At 36.3% G+C, this 21,965-nt stretch overlaps 1 protein-coding gene across 1 annotated transcript in view; it reads right to left on the bottom strand.

Annotated features, from left to right (window-relative positions):
• The window catches only part of NEK10 (NIMA related kinase 10), an 84,200-nt gene that overhangs the window by 22,717 nt on the left and 39,518 nt on the right, over positions 1-21,965 (bottom strand). The window contains 4 exon segments of the mRNA XM_042044503.1: positions 4,786-4,998; positions 10,054-10,124; positions 10,543-10,674; positions 20,514-20,579. Coding sequence (XP_041900437.1) covers positions 4,786-4,998; positions 10,054-10,124; positions 10,543-10,674; positions 20,514-20,579 — 482 coding nt within the window.

The raw sequence follows: 21,965 nt of genomic DNA, 5'->3' as shown, positions 1-21,965 counted from the left end.
CCATACTTTTATATAAAAATCTAATAAATTTTAATGATAATTTTAAGAAAAATATTTTAAAATTCTAGCTAGCCTAGCATAATTACTGGAATATATTTCTGAAATATTAATAACCTGTTGCATGGTAGGTGTTTTAAAGCCAAGCATACTCACTGCTTTAACCAATACTAAAACAATTGCTGCATACATACACAGTTGTTCTAGGAAAGAAAATCTTTTATGCACTGAATGGCACAAAATCTATTTCTAAACACAAAGGAAAAGGAAATTAAAATGAACATTAATCCAATCTTTATGTCTTTTTCTGAGTTAACAAAAAAACTTGATTAATTCAAATCGAATTGCTAATTAACTACTACTTTGTAATGCATGTGGTGATGCTTAGAAACTAACATGATTATTAGCACAACAATTGCCAGCAGAGCAGAACTGAATTTGGTCACGGGGGAAATGACTGGGTGAAAAAGCAGTTAGATTATGTTGTGTTTCTTTGTCTTTCATACAGCTGTGATCCTCATCTCTTCTAAAAATTGGAGGAAAGGAACAGCTGCTTTGAATTACAAGAATTGCCAGTACCCTGCAGGGTTACAAATGTATGGTTTCTTCAGCCATGATCTTTAATCCTTCCCCCTTTGGCCACACATTTCTGGGGATGAAGAAAACAACTGCGATAAAGATAATCCCTTCCTGTGGGTGAAGAAGAGTGAGAACAGTAACATGCTCTATTTACAGATATTAGCACGGAGTGCTTCACAATTATTTACATTAGGGTCTTTGTGACAGAAGGGACATAAAAAGAAATCCCAATGTTTCTTGAGAGTTTAGATACATCATTCATGTTTCTAAACCAATACAGAAAAGACAAAGTACAATCAAGCCAATCATCTAGAAGTGGAGTATGAAGGTTTATGCCACAGATACACCAGGAAACTGCATCAGCTATTTCAGGTTTGGTCAGGTTCTTTAGTTTAAATTTAGTGGTTTAGATATAGTTTGAAAACAGCTACACTGCTTCTTTTACTATTTTCAGCCAACAAATAGTTGAACAGCTTGTGCAGGAGAGAGAGGCAGATTTCCTAGCACAGGCTGTAGCCAAGCTGCCTGCAAGAAGAATAATCAGAGTATGTTTTCCAGCAGCAGCAACCTAGTCCAGTAGCGCAATACCTTGATACCTACAGAACTAGCCTGGGAGGGGCCAGTGTGGACCTGCAGCTAAAAATCCTATCTGGATGGAAGATGACTCGCTGTGCTCTATATGCCATCTCTCCAGCATGCTGGGTTAGGGAAAGACCAGTTCAAGTGCGAAAACAGGAGAACACAAAGAGCAGCCTTGCTAATGAGCGTTCTCATGCATTTGAACACTAGGTCAAAGCACTCAGCTAAGGGCAACCTAAATGAACCAGCTCAGACCAAGCACTGTTAATGACTTTTGACTCCAATTAGCCCTGACTAACATGGAATGGGGAGCCACTCCATAGATCAGACTACACTCAGAAAAAAAGGTTGGACCTATTTTTCCCATTGTCTAAGCATTGTAGTCTCCCATTACTCTGTGTAACTGGGAACTTGATCTGAATACATGGATTTGCATACTAAATTTAAAAATGGAATGTGACATTATTGATACAAAAATGAAAATAAGCTTCAATTCCCAAAGAACACAGAGAGGCATAGAGAAAGAATGTGACAGAATATATGTGCCATATGCACAGATCAGAACTACAGAAACTGAGAAAAGGAAGTTGTTCTGACCATCCAGGTAGTCTACCGTGTCTGCCCATTTTTGATATATTCTCTGAGAGCAGCAGAAGGTACAAATGGCTCCTATTTTGTTATATTTTTTTAGCTGATGGACTCCAGTTATAAAATTTATGTTGTTCTCCACCACATTCAAAAGACAAGACTGAACTGAATATTCATAATTCTATACTCTTTTAGGTATATTTATATTTTACATTAAAAAATGTGGCAATGAGAAAAAAGTTTAAAATATTTCAGGATATATGCAGTAAAGGACACAATAATGGATGATGCCCATGTAACAAAACACATATTTCCAAAGTAATAGAAGTGACTTATTTTCACTGCTTTCTAAACAGACAAAATACATTTTTCAAATTTATATACTTCAAAAAAGCAATCAAATTATTGTTTGGCTACATGCTCATCTCTTCAAAGGAAAATATTAGAAAGATAATTTATTAGTTAGATAAACTCCTGTTTTGAGACTCATGTTTGCCTTGGAACACAGAAAACTCAACTTTGACACTGTTCTGTTTGGTGACCTTACACAAACTACCTTTTTCCTCTCCACCTCTTCCTACCTAGAGCATGAAAATAAAATATTGATCACGTTGAAGCGAAAGGTGCAATGTAAGAGAGAATTACTGCCATTTTAGTTACTCGTTTGGGTCCTCTGTTCCCTGTGTTATGTCAGCAACCTTAACCTTTCAGAACTGAACACACTAATTCTATCAAACAGCTGCCACCCCTACATCTGCTTCTATTCTAACATAAGCAACAATTTCTATGGAAAACTAGCAAATATAAGAATTTGTGGGGGGAACTGCTGACGATTCTTTTTACTAGGAATATTTTCAAGCATGGATTTTATGCTGTATGTACCACACAAGCTAACTATACTTCATCATCTGCTGACCTGCCTTTCAACTGCCTATTTAACAGCTTCCAAACTAGTCTTAAACTACTTATAAAACAAATTTCACTCTGTCTCCAAAAGATCTCTGTTCTTTAGTTCCATAAACAAGGACAGAGTACAGTCCTTATTCCAGAAACATTCACAGTATGACACAACTGGGATGAAAAAGGAGGCCATAAGCACATTTTAGTAGAAAAAGCAAAGTATAAGCTAGCTGGCTTCAACAAAACATTGAACTACATGGCAGAAACACTGAATTCTCTGACACCATGGAAAAATGACAAATTACTTGGGTGTGGAATTGCTGGGGCCTTGACTAAGATGAATTAGGCTGTCTATATCTCACAGAGCTTTTTATTTCAGGAGCAGCTGCTTGAAATTCATCCAAGCACTTTTAGTCAGAACATTGCCTTTTTTTTTTCAAAAGGAAAACTTTTCAGTAATAATTATTCTCTTTATTAGAAATCCTTCCACTTTAAAAAGTTTCCCTAAATACCAGGAAGAATGAAACAACATGGCTCCTGTTTTTAAGCCCTGTAACATGCCTCTGAAATTTGAAAGATCCTAGCCTGATTTATTCTTATTTACAACAATTTGCAAAGTTAGGTCTCCCACTTCTCATTACTAAGTCTTATTCCTCTCCATTTCTTCAGTGTTCTGGATCTTTGTCAGAACCTCTTGTTCCTTTAATATGCATAATAAAATATCTATTGGAGTGGAACTAGAATTGCAGCGTTTCTTCCTTGAGAAAACTAGCCATTACCACCCAAAATACACAGGCAGTTTTGTAGATAGGTGTATTTTCCAAGTACTTATACAAAACACAAGTATTCTAACTTCTATGTAGAACTATCATTTCAGTCATATCTCACAAATATCTGGATAGGGCACTCTTCTCTCAAAGACATGATAACTGAATCAAAATACCAAATCTAGCATCTTTCCATCTACAGCACATTTTTTTGCAAATTTCATCACAGTTAGGCAAGAGAATGACTATATCAAGATACAAAAAAAATAGTGACATACAACAAGCTTCCAAAGCTTTAAGTTAAGAAAATTTAAATTAAAAAAACATGGAAAAAAATTGTTTATAGTGTTTTAAGTTACAAATCCTACTCTGTATCCTTCTTTCATCCCAATACCTCTTACATTTCAAAAGGCAGTGGTTTCTTACAGTTTGCTGGAAGGTTTGGCATTCTTTTTACTGAAAAAATGGTGTAATATAAATAATGATCTTAGACTGCTAGGTAAGAAAACTACTGAAAAAAAATTAACTATTTATACAAGTGTTATGTCTGAAAGGTGAAGACTAGCATGTTCGGGACCAAGTGTTCTAAAAAACCTTTTTCCTACACAGAGGTTCTTCAGTACAAACTGCTGGGCCCTGATAACAGGAATCTAAGAGATGCAATATCTGAACAGACAAGAGTGGCTGTGTAAATTATAACTTTATTTTCCAATTATCATAACAATTTTCAAAGGACACTTTTGCTACACAGAAACATTGTCCTTGTATTTTTAAAATAAATTCTCTGAGATCATATATGAGTTTGGTTTATTATGTAAAATACTAATGTACTTCATGAAAGGTGCTTAAAACACAGCCTGAAGCAAATGAAAGAACTGTAAGAAGTATTTCTGCAAAACTGTATCAGAGAGCTAGAAAGCATGAGCAAATATTTTATCAGCATCACTGGTCTGTATTTTGCAATCTGTAATTAAAAATTTTATTCATGTAGGTTCCATTTTCTAGGTGTCACTATTTATGAATCATACACAAGATTATCACCCTAATCAAGCGTATATTCTCCTATTCACAAACCATTCACAAGTGTGCAGTAATAATTAAATGTTATCAGATATTATCAAAGCTGTAAGAACCTCCATAACAATGCCATTTTCCAACACAGAATGACATTGGGTTTTAAGATACTGTCATTTTTCCTGCATAATTAAAAAATTAATGAATACCTCGTTAAAAATAAATTTTAAAGCCTGCATGGAAGAATGTTACAGGAGGGTGGATCTTTTCATTTTGATTTATTTTCTGCTTTGTTGCACCTTATTTTCTCAGATATGGCAAACAATGATAACAAAAAATAAGCCTAATACATGTACTTACTTGTGATAAAATGGAGAGCTGATAGTGATAGGTCACTGCATTTCGATTAGCCTCCATGAAGTACCACTGGGTTTGTCCCTTCTGCTGATCCAGTTTCTTCTCCAACATGAGATGAGAGGTGCATAAAACATCCAGGCATTTCATCATCACATCAGACAGAAGTGAGATGACCTCCACTACATCTGGACATGCCTCTTTATCAGGAGTCAAGCAGCTACAGAAAGAACATTCTCTATTTACTTGTTTCTAAAAAACTTTTTCTACCATTGCATTCCTGCCCTGGTATTTATGAAGTTATGCCAGCCAGCACTGCTCACTCATCCTGCCTGGGACAGCTTGATGCTGGACAGCCTTGGTATTGACACACCATGGCACAGTGTCCAGCACCCACTGGAACAGTTATCCTTGACACTGACCCGGACAGAACTGCTACTGGAGGCTGCAGCTGTGATATCCAAGACACACTAAGGAGTGCCTGGGGCCTTTTCCTGGGATGGGGGAGACATGGCCTCCCTTGTGGGGACTGTGCTCTGGTCAAAGGCACTGCACCACTGAATAAAGCAGATGTGAAGGAGGATTTACAGGAGAATGTCAGGATCTTCACAGAGACAACACTCTCAAAACAATGCAAGGAAAAAGGAATATCTAGAGCTTGCCCTCAAAGGAGCAGTGAATGAAGGCTCTCAAGAGGAGGTGGGTTGAAGACTTATGACTTCTGCCAAGGGAAGGAAGGCTTTTCCTCTAACTACAGAGGAATAATTGCAGAACAGGTATAGTGACCTAGGAACAGGTGAGGAAGAACAAAGCCTAATGGAGGACACCTCACAGCCAGGTGAGTCTGAAACAAGTGTTCACATCACAGGTAAGATGCAGTAGCTGACAGTCATTTGAGGCTGAGGGAACAGAGACATCCATCTATTTGATCAATTTGATGAATGTGATGTCTGTTGCTTGGATTCAGGACATTGTGGAGATACTACCAAGACTCATCCTAACCCTTGGGCTATTACTTCTTGTTGCTCATTTGTGTGGGCACAAATAACATTATTAGGGCCAACTCTGAACACACTGAGAAAGTGACCACAGTGCACTGGGGTCAAATGTGAAGGACAGGAGACATACCTAATTAGGTATTTATCACTGAGGAGGAAAGGCTAAAGTCAGGCTGCAGTCCGACTCCTGACGTGTAGTCAAAAGCTTGTCAGTGAGGATCAGAGGAGCAGACCAACATGGGTGACATTGTGATAGATGACTGCTATAAACCATACAAAACCAGAGAGAAAGTCAATGAAGCCTTTGTTGGACAGATGAAGGAAGCTTCATGATTCCAGACACTTATTGGGGTCTATTAATCACCCTGATATCTGTTGATGGGGTAATATGGCTGAGTGCCGCAATCAGGAGATTTCTGGAATCTGCCGATGACAATTTCTTGATGGAGCTGAAAGGTATTCTGCCAGACCTGTTGCTCTCAGACAAGGAAGAAAGAGGCAGGGATGTGAAGATCAACAGCAGCCTCTTGATCTTACAGCAACCATCAGACTGTGGAGTTCGAAATCCTGAGAGAAGTGAGAAAGCGATATTGTATGGTTACAAAACAGCACCTCAGGAGAGCAGAACTCAGCATGTACAGGGATCTTCCCAGTAGAATCTCACAGAAGACTGCTGTGGAAGGTAAAGGGAAAGCTTGGGAAAGCAAGCTAATCTTCAGGGACATCTCAAAGCACTAGAACAGCCCAATCCTACATGTAGGAAACAGGGGCAGGCTACACAGAAAGAATATAGACATTGCCCAAAGGGTAGAGTTAGGAAAGCCAAACCTCAGCAGAAGCTGAAAAAGTTGAAACTAGCAATGGATGTGGAAGGCAGAAGAAAGACCAACAAAAAAAGACTATGGAAAATGTGGACCCACTAAGCAACCTAGTGACAAACAAGGTGGAAACGTTTGGGATGCTTGGTCCCTCTTTTGCCTTCATTTCCATTGAGAAACTTTGGCCATAAGTGTTTCAGATCTCTGAGCCTACCTGTAGAATCTATGAGCATGAAAAACTTCCATATAGCAGAAAATAGAGTGAAAAAGCATTTAAGCCAATTGGATGTACACAAGCCCATGGGACCAAATGAGAAGGGTCTGAGGGATTCAATTGGTCAATACCACTATCTGTCATATCTAAAAGGATCAAAAGAAGGTTTCTGTAAATTGATAAAAGTTGACTATAACACAAATATCCAAGAAAAGCAAGGGGGAGGATTCAGGGAGCTGATAGCCAGTCAGCTTCACCTCAGTCTCTGGGAAAATAATAGAGCTATCTCCTCTGAAAGTAATTTTCAAGCACAAAAATGACAAGAAGGTGACTGGGAACAGTGAGGATGGATTAACCAAACAGCTCTTTTACCTGACTAGGCTGACTGGTGTCTACAATGAGACTGCTGTCTGAGGACAAGGAGAGAGCAGTATACCCTATGGGTAGCTTTATTTTAGCAAGCCTTTTGTTTGACACACTATCCTACAGTATCCAAAGGACTATAAGGTAGGAAGATAACTGGCTGAACCTCCTGGCTCAAAGAGATATCATCAGTAGTACAAAGACCAGCTGATGGCTGGAAGTAGCATCCTCCAAGGACGGATATTGGGTCAGTACTATTTAATGTCTTTATTAACGACCTAGATGACGGGAGAGAGTGCATTCTCCAAAGGTTTCTGAACAATGAATTTCAGGGATACATGGGGCAGGGCTGTTGTCAGAGGGACCTGGACCACCTATTCAGAGACCTGATTGCTACCTGCATAACAGGAAGGCATGGCCAGATCCTTCTCAGAGGTGCACAGTGTTAGAGCAAGAGGCAAGAGACATAAGCTAAACCACAGGGAAGTCTGGATAGATACAACAATTGTTATTATTATTACTATTACTTTCAATCACAAAGGCAGACAAGCACTACAGAGGGCCCAGAGAAGTTGTGGGATCTCCATCCTTTGATATTCAAAACTGACTTAGACAAAACCCTGAGCAGTGAGCAACCAGATGTAATTGTATCTGCATGAAGCAGGAGGGACTAGATACTTCCAGGGGTCCCTTCCAATCTAAAATACTTTAACAAGTCTGTGATTGTTGTTTCAGACACCCTAGGTAGCTGTTTAGTAACAGTAATAATATATTATTAGGTCTATTTTTAAATCCCCAGAATATTTCGTATGCAGTGTAGGACAGGAAAGCTGCTAGGGACGGTGCTGCATGTACTAAAAAGTGTCTTAAATCTGTTAACTCCAATGAACCTGATAATTTACTATGATTTCCTTGCACAGTACTATTGGCCTGCTAACATAAACATATAACACAACACTCTTCTTCAAAGAAAATGCCATAGAATGTCTTATTATTTCTAAAGCAGTTCTTTCTTAGTAAAACACAACTGCCGTGCAAAGAAGCACTTTTTAAAATGTTTTACAATACTTTGATTTATTGATTTTAATATTTTTGTTTAAATTTGCTTAAATATGTTGATTAATTTCACTAATTTCATAGCTTTTAAAATCTTTTTTGCATTAAATTTTGTATTTCTTTTAAAGAGGTGCAAGTATACACCCTTAAAAAATACTGTGAGTTGGGGTTCTTTTAATTTTTTATTTTAATTCACTGAAATTGGGCAAAATTTCCAAGAATAAAGGGAGCTAGAAGCAATTTATAGTAAGTCCTATATCCATTTCCCGTGCATCTAGAAATGATTTATGACTAAACACCAAGTAGACTGATGTTCAGCTCTGAAGGAATTTGATGGCTATGATTCCAGAACATTTTTTAGTAGCTTAAAGCAATAAAACTGTATTTTAATAACAATACTAATGAATAGTAATGATAACACTAAATGAAAATTTACAGTTGCAACATGAAACTTTCAATATTTCTTCAAACCGTTATCAAGAAAATATGTTTTTATTTACGACATTCATCTTTGAAATGTGTTGTGTTCCAGTCATTTGAAAATAACTACATCTTTTCTGTTAATGTTTTCTCATCTGTATTATAATTAAAATCTCATTATTACTGTTTTTCTTTAATGTTTTTTATTCTTTCTAAATATCTCACAAAGCATAAGCAAAAACCTAAACATAACATTGACACACTATCCTACAGTATCCAAAGGACTATAAGGTAGGAAGATAACTGGCTGAACCTCCTGGCTCAAAGAGATGTCATCAGTAGCACAAAGACCAGCTGGTACATCGTTTAAGATTTAACCCATAGTAAGAGATAATATTAAAAACAGTACCCCCCCAATAAACAATAACAAAAAAAACCATGTCATGCTTCCCACCATTAATAAAATATGTAGAAAAATTCTTGTGTAAAGATTTTAATATTTCCATTAAAATTCATTTCAGAACCACTTAATCATAAACGTTAGTTCTATTAGCTCCTGTACTCCCCATTACTGTCCTTCATCCACAAGGTCTTTAAATAACAGAAACCCTTCTGTACAATAAAACATACTATAAAAACCTTAGTCTTTGTAAAGTAATGTGCTTTTCAGAGACAGAATTGAATATCTGAGTAGAAAGTATAAGCATTTTTGTGCTAGGTGGGGGCTTTTTTTCTAAAATGGAAAAATCAAGAGAGATAACTAAATCTCTAATTCACTCTATACTTTGCCTTACACATTACCTTATCTCCAGGAAGATATAAACATAGTTAAGAAATATGTGATGAGTGAGTGTAGCAAGTACAAGCTCATCTTTTCCTCCATTACTTTGTTATATCTGCTGCTGTGCTAACAGAATTATAAAATGGTGAAAAACATATTTCCATCTGTCAAATAAACAGAAAAAGCTATGAACATGATCATACAGTGATCTATAAGTAACATATTGTAACAGGGTTATTTCCTTGACCACAATCTGCATTTGAAAATTACTCAAAATTCTGGATTTTTATGGGGGGGGGGGGGGGGATGATGTGTAAGGAATTAAGTACTGTACTAATATTGTTAAATATAAATTTCAGCACAGAATATAAAGTATATAGTGGCTAAATGAATGCCCTGACTATACTGGTATGAGCTTTCCAGTTGCACATCTGCAGCTATATTGTATATGTTACTATTGGTGTAAGGAGATAGCTCTGTTTTTCTTCAAATCCAAAGATATTTCCTATTCACAGACGAATACTGGCAGTTGCTAAAGTCTGCAAACTGTCGCATTATCTCTGCTGGGAGCACACAAAACAAAAACATCTTTTCAGCAGGATGTCGAAATAAAATGAGTAATTACCTCTTAATGGCAAATGAAACTTTTTCAGAGTACAATCCTTCTGGCACAGGTTCATACACATCCCCTACTATCTGAAAAATAAAAAGTCTACAATTTGTTGAAGAAAAAGACTCCATTATTTATTCGAAGATCCAATATGATAACTATTGCCCCTAGAAACAACCTGATGAGCATTACATCATCAGCTCTAACTTGCAGAACAACTTAGAACACATCTTCTAATGCAGAATGTCTCTTCCAGTCAGGTATCCACATTAGTGTACATATTTACTGTAGATTAAAGTGCTACAATATTGAACATTTACAAGCAATTTTTGCAATTACAATGGTAAGACAGCAATTCACACAATAATAAACACTTGTGCTCATTCACAAGACACACACATTAGAGCTGAGAGCAGTTTACATGTCAATAACTTAAACATGAATTCTCATTCATGATAACACATGCAGAAATAATTGGGAGGTTGATCTGGCAAATGTGAATACCTTAGTTGCCAAGGAGAGCATATTGGTGCTGCAAAATGCTGGGTTCAGAGTGGCCATCTGATAAAGGATGCATCCTGCAGCCCAGACATCAGCCTTCTCTCCATAAGGCTCACACTTTACAACTTCAGGACCACGTAGAAAGCAATGCAAGCCACAAGTGTTTTATTAATTCACCTAGAAGTAGGCTTATTTTCTAAAAAAAAAACCCCACCCAATATTTAGTTATTCACTACAACATAATTTCAGAGCACACACAATTACATTCAAAAGGTTGCATTTGTTTCCTTTACCAGCCAAATTCTTTAAGGGGAAGTACAATTAATAGACTTTCAACTTCTACTGAACTTCTTCTCACAATGCTAGGGGTTTATATTTTGTTCACTTGTCCTTTCCACTCACATTGTCTTTGGACTTAATGGACACAAATGAACTATAGCATTTAGAACTAGTTTACAATGATGGCATTTCAATAAAACAGACTAGAGAACAGATTAATATGGCACATCATCTTATAATCCAGGTATCAGAAAGATTTGAATACAACTCCTGGATTTAGAATGCTAATGCATATAGTTTTGCTATTAATGTAAGGAAAAAACCATGACTCATTGAATCGTTTTCATCCTCTTTAAACTCCTGTAATGCGTTCCTTGCAGGGATGCAACATGGACACTCAGCAGGCAGCCAAATGACAATACAAAAAATCATAGTAAAGATACACCTAAAGAAAACAGAAGAAGGCAGTAACTTCAGCTTTGACGGAGTATAAAACAGAATTTACTTCCTTTGTTCAATTTCCTCAGTGCTTTTCATGAACATGGATGATTACAATTTACATTAGTAGGTGTATTCTGATGTTGGAGTTCAAGTCTTAGCAGTAAGTAAGGATCATATCACAGAACGTGTTTGGTTTATTTCATTCAGAGATATAAAAAAATACTTGACTTCTTTCATCTGTAAAATCAACTTGAAAACTGACTTGTTTACCTTTTTCTTTCACCTTAGAATTTGGAACCACTATATCTTCGTAATTATTGTACAGATATCTTTGGTAAAATGCCTTATTTTGGTGCTCAGACGTACTGTGTAAATTCAATTAATGATGCTAGAGGATATCCTGCTGCTATGTACAAAACGCAGATTTTTTAAATATATGGGATGAGGTCCCCAGACAAATGATAAATTAGGTGAACTTAACAGAATAGAAAGTCAGAACAGAGGTCACAGCGCAGGGAAGTGAGAGAGACTGACAGGTCACAATCTTCTGACAAAATTGATCAAACAAGATACAGATTCTTAGGTCAAACCCAACAAGCAATTTTCTTTGAATCTTGCTGTTGATGATACATAACCACAGAGTGGGTATTAAATACTGTTAGAACATAACAGCATTTCTGTAATCACACTGTGACACTAATTCTAGATGTCTTTGTGTAAATTTCCTTTTTGTGTATTAAAAGTGTGGATGCTAAAAGGCAGGAGCAGAGAAATTTTCCAGCTCCGTAGTTTGCGAAGTTTTTCCTTTCTCATGCTTTAGCTGAGAAACAGAGAAATCCAGCTTCTCACAGCTTCTCTGTGAGAGCTTTCATTCTCATGAGAACTGGATGGATAACAGTTTGTAAGAATGTAAACTATTTCGACACCTGCTATTGTTGTCAGAACACTAGAATTGTTTTCAGTCTTGTGACAATAATATTTGGAAATGCGTGTCTTACTGCTCAGCCTATCACCTTGAGAGGTGGTGAGTGAATAAGCCAATAATGTAATTTCTTTATTGTAAACTACACTATAAAAGAGGAGAAATTCATTAAATGAGGTCTTAACTCTGCTTTGGCCATATCTTTTAACCTGGACCTATGTTCTCCGGGGATAACAGCAACATAAAAGTGCCAGTTAGAGCAAACATTAGTATTGGAACTTACCATATAGATGGTGAGCTCAATAAGGCAAAGCCCCTATCTTAGCAAAGTTCTAAGCATGCTCCTATTTAGAAAAATAAATCTGACTTGAATTTTGGTCTTTTGTTCTAGTGATAATTTCAATGCATAGAGAGATCAAGTTTAAAAATATTATTTTTAAATTAATAGATTATATTAAAATACCAGAGATTATTCAAGCCAAATTTATGTAACTATGCAAAAAGCTACAGATCAGCCACAGAAAGAATAAGATGAATACAACTGAGAGAGAAACAGAGGCAAGCATGACCTGGACTACAGCATCTTGATTCCTGAACAGCAGAGAAAAACCTTGCTTGATGTCCAGAGCAAACAGCAGCCCATGAGCTGGTGACTTGGAAAAATCATACTGTGATTTGGAAATCAAAGAAAGAATACTGTGCTGACAAGGTTATAGTTTTAGCATAGTTTCACACAAATGCACAGTAGCTGAAAGTTAATGAAGTAATTTGTTCTGTTTATTCATGCTGAAAGAGTTCTTGTTCTAAATGCGCATCTAATCCCTTTTTTCTAAATCAAAATGACTTGTAGCAGAAGTTGATCTTTTCTTCCAGAACAAATGTCTTGGTCAGAAATCTCTGACACTGAGCACATTAGGATGACCAATACCTTAAAAAAATACTGTCTCATGCTTAAGAAATACTTTAAATTACTGAAGTAATTTTATTTAATGTGACCATGAAAGTTTTACAGAGAATATAAAATCCCCTACTTCCATGATGCTATGCTTTTGTGGCTAATTAGTTCTGTAATTTAGATTTTTAAATAGGATTTTCAAATATTATTTATTTACTTTTAAGCCTTGTAGTAAAATCCCTCACTGTGTTCTACAGGCTTGCCTCACCATCTGCTAGTTAGAAATGTGGGTGGGGTACAGTACTTGTTGACTAGCAAAACAGTTCTGCAGTCAAGTTGCATGTTTTGGATCCACACTGGTGAGGGATGCCAAGCAGAGAAAGTACCCAGTTCTTGCTCCTGTACACTGCCACCCACAAACAGGAGGGTGGTGGGAGTACATATGGTTTGCCTAATTCAGATGACAAGTGTGTATAAACTGTCACTGTCTGGTCAAGACCAGAAAGAATGAGCGCAACCAGTCTTACTCACAAACACTGAAAATTTAAGGGTGTAGCATTAGTATGACTTTTTTTTTAATTTTCAAGGCAGTACTCGTCCTTTAACTTTTACCTTAAGATAGCTCAATTGGCTGAAACCAGACAGTGGTACTAATTAAATTTTTAGCAAACAGATCAGAAAACGCATTCAAGACAGAAAGGGGTAGATCCTAAGAGCTGATAAAGATTTTCATTTCCATTGCTCCAAGGGCCGAGCTTAGCGCCACTAAGCAGCAGTATTGATACTATTAGCCACAGCTGCTAGAAGTGGCAGCAGATACTTATACAGTCATTTAATTCTTGCAGCTAACATATTCAAGATAATAACTATCGTTTTCATCTAAGTTTGCAAATCACTGGTCATTTCCAACTTATACATTCAAGATGAAAAAGCTTACTCCAGCAGCATTATGTTAACTGTAAGAGAATCCTCCACTAAACAAATGTCCATAGCAAATGCAAGACTAAATTATTTAAAATGAAAGAATTATATCCACAGAATAACTGTCCAAATTCTCAGCATCCTTTAACAGACAATTTTATAATTGTTTCTTAGAAAGGTCACTCTTGCTCAACATATTAGCACTGCTTTTATTCTTAACAGAATCTTCCATGCCCACAGCCTTAAAATGAGCCATTGCTTAATCCAAATAGTTGTTTTTCCTTCTGAACTCCTTTTTACAAAATTAAGTAGCTATTTTAAATACAGAAGACAGTTTCCCATACTACCTCACATTTATAATTAGGATTTTTTTTAAAAAACAATAACCAAATCTTGTCAGTATAGTGCTACTTGTAAAACATCAAACACATTTAACCAAATCTCCTCTACATGGCTTTGGAGATATCTTTGCAATCAAGCTTTCATTTATAATTTTGCTTACTGATGTGATTTTGTCACTGTTTTTCTTTAAGAACACTTTTAACAGAGATTCAAACAGCCTGTTTATCTGAGTCTGCTACATTTGCACTACCACATAGCTGTATAAAAGATGATTATCCTCACTAGATTAGCTCATGTTCACATTAGTTATTAGTGGATGGAAGTTCCAAAATTAAGAAAGAAGTCCTAAATTTGGAGGGGGAGGAAAAGAGGAGATGAAGGAATGACATTTTCGAAACAGCATTCATTTTCTAGAGCCTCTGAAGCTTCTAAAGAATGTTGTCAATACTATCAGGCCGACTTTACATGGGACACAACCAGTGAAGATTTCCCAAGCTACACAGAACTTCAGTAAGCCACTAATGAGTTATCTTGGTACAGTGTTCACTGCTGCTTCCAACAGGTGTAAGAACATGCAGTATATGGCGTCCTTCAGTAGGAGGAGCATTTTCAAATAAGACTTGGTTTCAACTAGACAGTTAGGAATTAATGAAAACAGCAGTGGTTCTTCGAGACTGACTCCCAGAAAAAGTGACAGTTATAATGAAAGGCTAAATAAAGAAGCATCGACCATTGACAAAGATTTTAACAATGACAGTTACTGCTTTTAGTCTTTAACATACCTTCAATTAATTATTTAAAGTTTGATGGAGATTCCAGCAGTAGGTATCAGCTATACAAACACTCATGCCTAGAAACCATACTGATTTCAAGAAGCAATGCAACCTGAAAATAGCTGGAAACTAGCAAAGTATCCAACATGCTTATCCCATTTGTCCTTACCTATGGATATTGATTTTTTTCCCACTGCTGGAGACAGAACAGTAGGAGAGATAGTAGACAAGCTTGCCATACATTGATCAACGGGATTTTTTTGTTTCCTTTGGTCCCAAATGCTAAAAGAGTCTCTGCAGTTTCTATTAACTTCAGGTATATAGATATATTTGTTAAAATACCTATAAAATAATACTCGCTTCCAATGGATAGCCTTACTACTTGCTGGCAGGACTTGTCAAAGCAAAGCAGAGAATGGGATTATCTCAATCTTTGTACCTATGACTGCCATAATTCACTATAAAAATGAGACTGCTGTTCCCTGGCCCAGATAAACAGGGATTTACGCAGTAGTGTCTTGAAAAATCTTCAGAGGTAAAGACTACACAACCTCTCACTTCCATATTTGACTGTTACAATGATGAAAAAAAATCTACATAACTCAAGCTAGAATCTCTTCTATTTCAGTTCATCTCTATTTTCTCAGAAAAGTGCCAAGACAATGAATTTCAGTGCAAAGAATGAGAAAATGCTTGTATTTGGACACCATTTCTAGGTTTCTACGAACCCATCTTCATTTTACTAAACTACTGCAGGATAATTTGTGTGTTTTAAGACCAGTGTGAAAAAAACCCTACTTTTACTCTATAATCAATTCTCCAAGTCACAGAAAGAGGGGGAAATAATACAAGGAAAAAAAAAACAAACCAAAACAAAACAAAGAAGCACCAGTATCGTCCTAAAATAAAAAATAGAAAAGCAGTTACTGCACATCAGAATTCTTCTCTGGATAGTTTGCTGCAAGCTACAGATACACATTCATTATCGTAGCTTCATAATTATCACTAAAACCAATGGAAGAAGAAACGGGAGCCACAAAACTGACAGTTTGAATAAAGAGGTCCTGTGAATATTGCTGAAAGCTATTTGCATTTCTCACCCACATAAAGAATTCAACACAAGCCTTTTGGGGATATTCTGTCTATCCCTTGAGTGATGAAGCAGGAACAGGATTTTCAATCACTAGTTAAAATTTTACCTTCACAGTTTTCTATTTTGAAATGGAAAAAGTATGGCCAAGTAAGTCTATAATAATTTATTATGTTGTCGTCTAACTTGCTACCATTTTTCTCCTTAAAAATTATGTTAAATATTTTTTGGGGAAAAAAATATACATTTCTTATTCAAAAAAGACATCTTTTCAGACATCCTCAACTTCCACTGGCACTTAGAGAAAAATTCATCACTTATTTATCAGTTCCACCAAGTTTTAAAATGTCCAAGGGTAGGGAAGAAATTTACTACCTTCAGATGGCAATTTTACAGTGTGATAAATCCTCATGCCACCAGGTGGGGAATGTAATTTTAAAATGGGTGAAGTCAGCTAAGAGAGGCCACTTTCATGTGTCTAATTGCTCTCTCATCAGTGTAATTTCAACAGTTTCATTTTCTAGTCCAAGCATTGCCTGTCTCTGCCAAGAATGCTCTTCTATATTCATATAATTTAGTCTACGGATAGGCAAAACCAATGCAGTCAGTGACAGGCCACTAATAACTGTAGGATACATCAGACTGTAAAATGCCTGCCTTATGTTTTTACTAGTATCTTCTAAAAAAACCCCCTGGTTTGATGTGGAAGGACACTTTTCACTGCATATAGTAGTAAATTTGTGTAGTCTGTCTCAATCTCAAATGTTAATGAGCACTGAGAAATGTATAAAAACAAGACCACAGTAATAAACCAGCGTAAATTTCAGCTACGCTGCTGTTGATCAAGCATTTAGAGACCTCACTAACTTATTGCTTTCTTTCAACATGATCCAATACCTCTCTGTTTGAAATAGTTGAGATGTTTTATAATTTACCTTCTTGGGTTTTTCATTTTACACTTTTGAAAATAAAGATATGGACATCCAGTTAACATTCAGCAATGGATTTGTATTTCTTTGAATTTACAAACCTTCAAGCTTTTATGCGTGCCAACTTTTTACACTATTGCTTAGTGATGCCTAACATATCAACTTTAAAAAATACCTTATGGCCTCTAGCATTGTAATAAGACATTGTTCTAGAACACATGAAAAACTGCTACCAACTCACTTCTAATTCACCCTTGTCACATATGAATATAAATCAAATTACATTTTTAAAAGGTTTATTCTATTGTTCTTTATTGCTATTGCTTTGTTAAACAAAACAAAGAAACCAATACCTTCTTCATACCTAAATCATTAAATACCCAATGCAAAAGCATGTTCAGAGCACAAGGTCCTCTTCCCAATTCCTAAGTGCAAAGAAGCACTTGTAACTACTTTTTTCCCCCATCAAAAACTTGGAGCACATATGAAACTGTGAAGACCACAACAGCCTCACATGAGATAAGTTGTTTAGGCTATGTATTCAAAAGAGATTGAAAGTCAAGACGGTGTCTTACTTCTGCTGTTCCCAGTCACTCTTTTCCACCAGGGTCTGCTCTCCTGTGCCAGCACAAGTACTTCTACAGATGCATTACACATCAGAGCAAAGACCTAAAATATTTTTAAGCCAGCTCAGTTCTCTAATCTAGCTCATCATTATATTTACACAAATGCTCGTGTTTGCCCTGGAGTATGGCTGGCTTTGGTTGGGTGGTTTTTGTCACAACTGGAATTTTTTGCCTTGAATCATTTCATTGACACAGTTTATATCACAGCCTCAAAAACAACTGGTACTGGCAGAAGTTTGGGAGGCTTTTTCTGTGGAAGAGATACACCAAATAAGCCAAGAAGTCAACTCTAGAAATATAAAATCAGCTTTCACTGAAACACAACTTTCAGTTTTACCCTTAGCTCACAATGCTCAACTGAAACACTCTTCTACCTTTCCTGAGAAAAACTAAGTCAATCAAAATGCAACTACACAAGAAAATGCATTAAAAACTTCAGCATATCTCTTACCAGTTCCTCTTTCTGAGCATAAAAAGCTGCTGAAAGGAGCAGAAGAATATTATTGTGAGGACTTGTTTTCATACTCAGAAGATCAGCAAGTTATAGTCAACTACTACATGTTCTCCCATCTTTGAACTCTATACTTTTTCTGCAAGAGTGAACATCTCAGGCAGACAGACCTGGTTTTTGTAGCAACTTTATACTTCCACTGCTTTCACACATACGAACCTTTAGTGCTAGAGAAAACAAATGCTAAATCTCAGCCCTTTCTGAATTTCATAGAGCACTGAAGTTCATTGCACAAGTATCTTCTTAAAAACTATCTTGAAAACTGAAGGATATATTTCATGGATGTTCACTGACTATGCTTCCCAAGGGACATCCATATCTAAATGTTCCCATGTTTGAAAACACGGGAAACAACATCCTCCAAGAATTCCCAGGTATGGAAATTGCGTACTTGCTAGGATACCAGTTGCTAGGACACATTGGCTTAAGTATCATCGGCAGGTAGAACAAAAAAAGAATTCTCATAATGTAAAACGTCATATGTACTTGAAAGCACGGGAGAAATCAAGATGGCAATTTCCTGCATATGCCAGAAACAGTGTTGCTAATCCAATCTATGCTTAACTTGGCAATGTGGAACAACAAATTAAACAAAAAAAAAAGCCAAGACAAAACAAGCAAACAAATAAAAAAACCCACAAAAAACCCCCAAACAAACAAACAAAAAAAACCCCACAAAACCAAACCAAAATCCAAACATGACAGAATCTGTCTTACACTATCTAAACTGAACTAAATTCTCAATGTATGAACATTCTCATTGATTTTTACATATGTGTGAGTGTGCATGTCTTTGCATGTCTCAGTATGTATGTACACACACACACACACATATATATATGTGTATACATATATACACAGTACTACCGCTCAAAGATGCATTTTGGATCTCTAGAATTTTCTAGCCAGAATGTTTCATTTCAGAAACAAAGCAATTTGGGAGTGCTTACAGGGTACAGTACTATTGAGTTACTTTGCCTATAAAAATTGGGAGAACTCTCAACATAATGCAAGGGCCCAGGTATCAACATTAGGTATCTACTACAAGTAGACCACAAATATTAGAGTTTTGTGGGCTCTGATGTGCATTTACCCCCAAGTGAAGCATTTCTATACACTTTTTTAAAAGTTATACATTGTGCTGGTTTGGGCTGGTGTAGATCTAACTTTCTTCAGGGGCTGTGTTTTGGATTTGTGCTGAACACAGTGATGGTAAATATAGATGTGTGTTTGTTATTGCTGAGCAAGGCTTACAGAGAGCCAAGGACTCTTCTACTTCTCATATGGCCACACTGGTGAGGAAATGGGGAGTGCATGGGAGGTTGGAAAGAGACACAGCTGGGACAGGTGACCCAAACCCACCTAAGGCATATTCCAGAGTACATGACATCATGCTTAGTTTATACAGAAGGAGGAAAGGGGGGATGTTTGGAATGATGAGGTCTGTCTGCCCAAGTAAAAGTTACATGTGATGGGGCCCTGTACTCCTGGGAATGGTTGAACACCTTCTTGCCCATGGGAAGCAGTGAATTTATTCATTGCTTTGCTTTGCTTGCATGCATGGCTTTTGCTTTCCCTATTAAACTATCTTTATCTCAACTCATGAGTTTTTTAGCTTTCACCCTTCCAATTCTCTCCCCAGTCCCACTGGTGGCTGCTTGGGGCTTGCTTAATGGCTGGGGTTAAACCATGACACAGATCTGTTTGCAATGGTTTTTCCCCTCATCAGGATAGGGTGTATAGGCATATTGGGAAAATATCCCATAAAGATACAATTCAGTCTGAATTTGATCTTCTCACCCACATGCCATATCTGTTGATCTGGAGAAAAAACTTGCTGGGAGCCAGTGTATAAAACTACTATTGTTTCTAGGCCTTCCTTAAAAAAAAAAAAAAAAGTTTCAAGGACAATTTAAAAAGGCTTGCAGGCTCTATTAGAAAAGGTGATCTTTATAGAAAGCTGATTCTTTCTTCAGTTGTCTTACTATTACTGAAGAAAGTCATGAAGTATCACCTTTCACACTGTAATAAAAATACAGTTATCTAATTAAATTCAAAATTTGCACAGGTGTTTCAACTTCTTTATGCTTCTGAATTTTCAATATTATTATACGCATCTTTGAGTAAGTTATAAGGACAAATCAAAGTATCATTAATTTGTAATTTAGTGTTCCAGTACTAGATACAGAACTTCTGGTATGCTTAAAACAGAAAAACACATTAAAGTTCTAATTTACATCTATTATTCCTTCAGATGCATCATGGAACAAAGTCTAAAACAACAAGAGGAAGTATAAGCCGCATTCTGAAACTTACAAAATAAAATTTCCCTTCAATGTGATTTGTTATTTATATTATCAAAACCAGGCAACACTGCACAGTTCACACATGTGATGTTATACATTTACACAAAAGTATCTAGCAAATTGTCAAGCTGTCAGTTTTAAAAGAAATGCTGTAGACAAACTGTACCCTTAAGTTGTGGCAAAGTGCTATCCATACACATAAAAACCTGAAACGCTCATATTCTAAAAAGGTACTCCTAATATGCATCTGACAGATTCTTCTAAGAAGAGTTTCCTTCCAACTAGAGATGTTTTTCAGTGAATTAATATTCCAATTTCCTGTAAAATATTGAAGGAACTGTGTGAAGTCTGTAAATATATAAACAGCTCAAGAATTTTTTTTTCTCTTATCTATGAAACAGAAATCTGAATACTTAAAAAATGGTAAAATATTTTGCTTACTGAGATATATGCCTTCTCGAATGAACTTCATTCACTGCCTTTATCCAGCTTAAAAGCTGGATAAGCAAGCTTATCAAGAAATTGCATGAATATTTACATTTTAGAGGGAGACATGGAAAAGTAAGTATTTGCAAAAAGACAACACAAGCAGTAGCAAATCCAATTTTACAACAACTCTAAAATAAACCTAGATTTTTGATTCCTGATTTCATGGAAGGTGTCAATTTCACCTTACTTTAAACTCCTCTAAGAGATTTATGCTAAGATCCCTCTGTAGCAAATGAAGAGAGATAGACACATCAGGTGGTTGATTCATCTCCTCCTAACATAACTGTTTAAGGTATATGGGATGAAACTCATTATTGGAATGCCTATTTTTTTTCCATTACTTTCAGTAATGATCTAGCTGCTTGACTTCGATAAGATGCCCAGCTTTTAAATTGCTACATATAAGTAAGATGAATCCCAGCCACACAGAGACTTGTTTCTGACAGTAACTGCTGTCTCACAGTAAGGTATGAATTAGATGACTTTGCAAGTATTTGGATTTGCTGGAAACTAATATACAAGATAATTAACCAATAACAACTTTTCTGTCTAGCAATCACATTCAGTATGGATTAAATGGAAAAACAAAAACAACCAGAAAGAAAGCAAACAGATGAAAATTTTACCTGAATAAGATGGTGACTTCACTTTCTTCTTTTGCACAGAACTTAAAATTCTCAGATCTAAATAAAGTCTGTTGACACAGATGCCCCCAACAATCATCATGAAAGTCAGTAGATGAAATAAGCACATAGGCTCATAACATAATAATCTAGACATATTTTATTGTACTTTTTAATATTAAAATGTATTACTTCCTAGCTCACTTAAAAACATCATCTGAAAAAGTAAGACTACATGGGAAACTGAGCAAAGACTAAAGAGAAGGAAGGAAGGGAGTT

This window comes from Corvus kubaryi, unplaced genomic scaffold (assembly GCF_017639235.1).
Source record: "Corvus kubaryi isolate FWS band 111438036 unplaced genomic scaffold, C.kubaryi_AGA036_p1.0 37398, whole genome shotgun sequence".
In the NCBI taxonomy this organism is placed as follows: domain Eukaryota; kingdom Metazoa; phylum Chordata; class Aves; order Passeriformes; family Corvidae; genus Corvus; species Corvus kubaryi.
The sequence above is the reverse complement of the archived record's forward strand: the minus strand, read 5'-3'. Positions and strand labels throughout refer to the sequence as shown.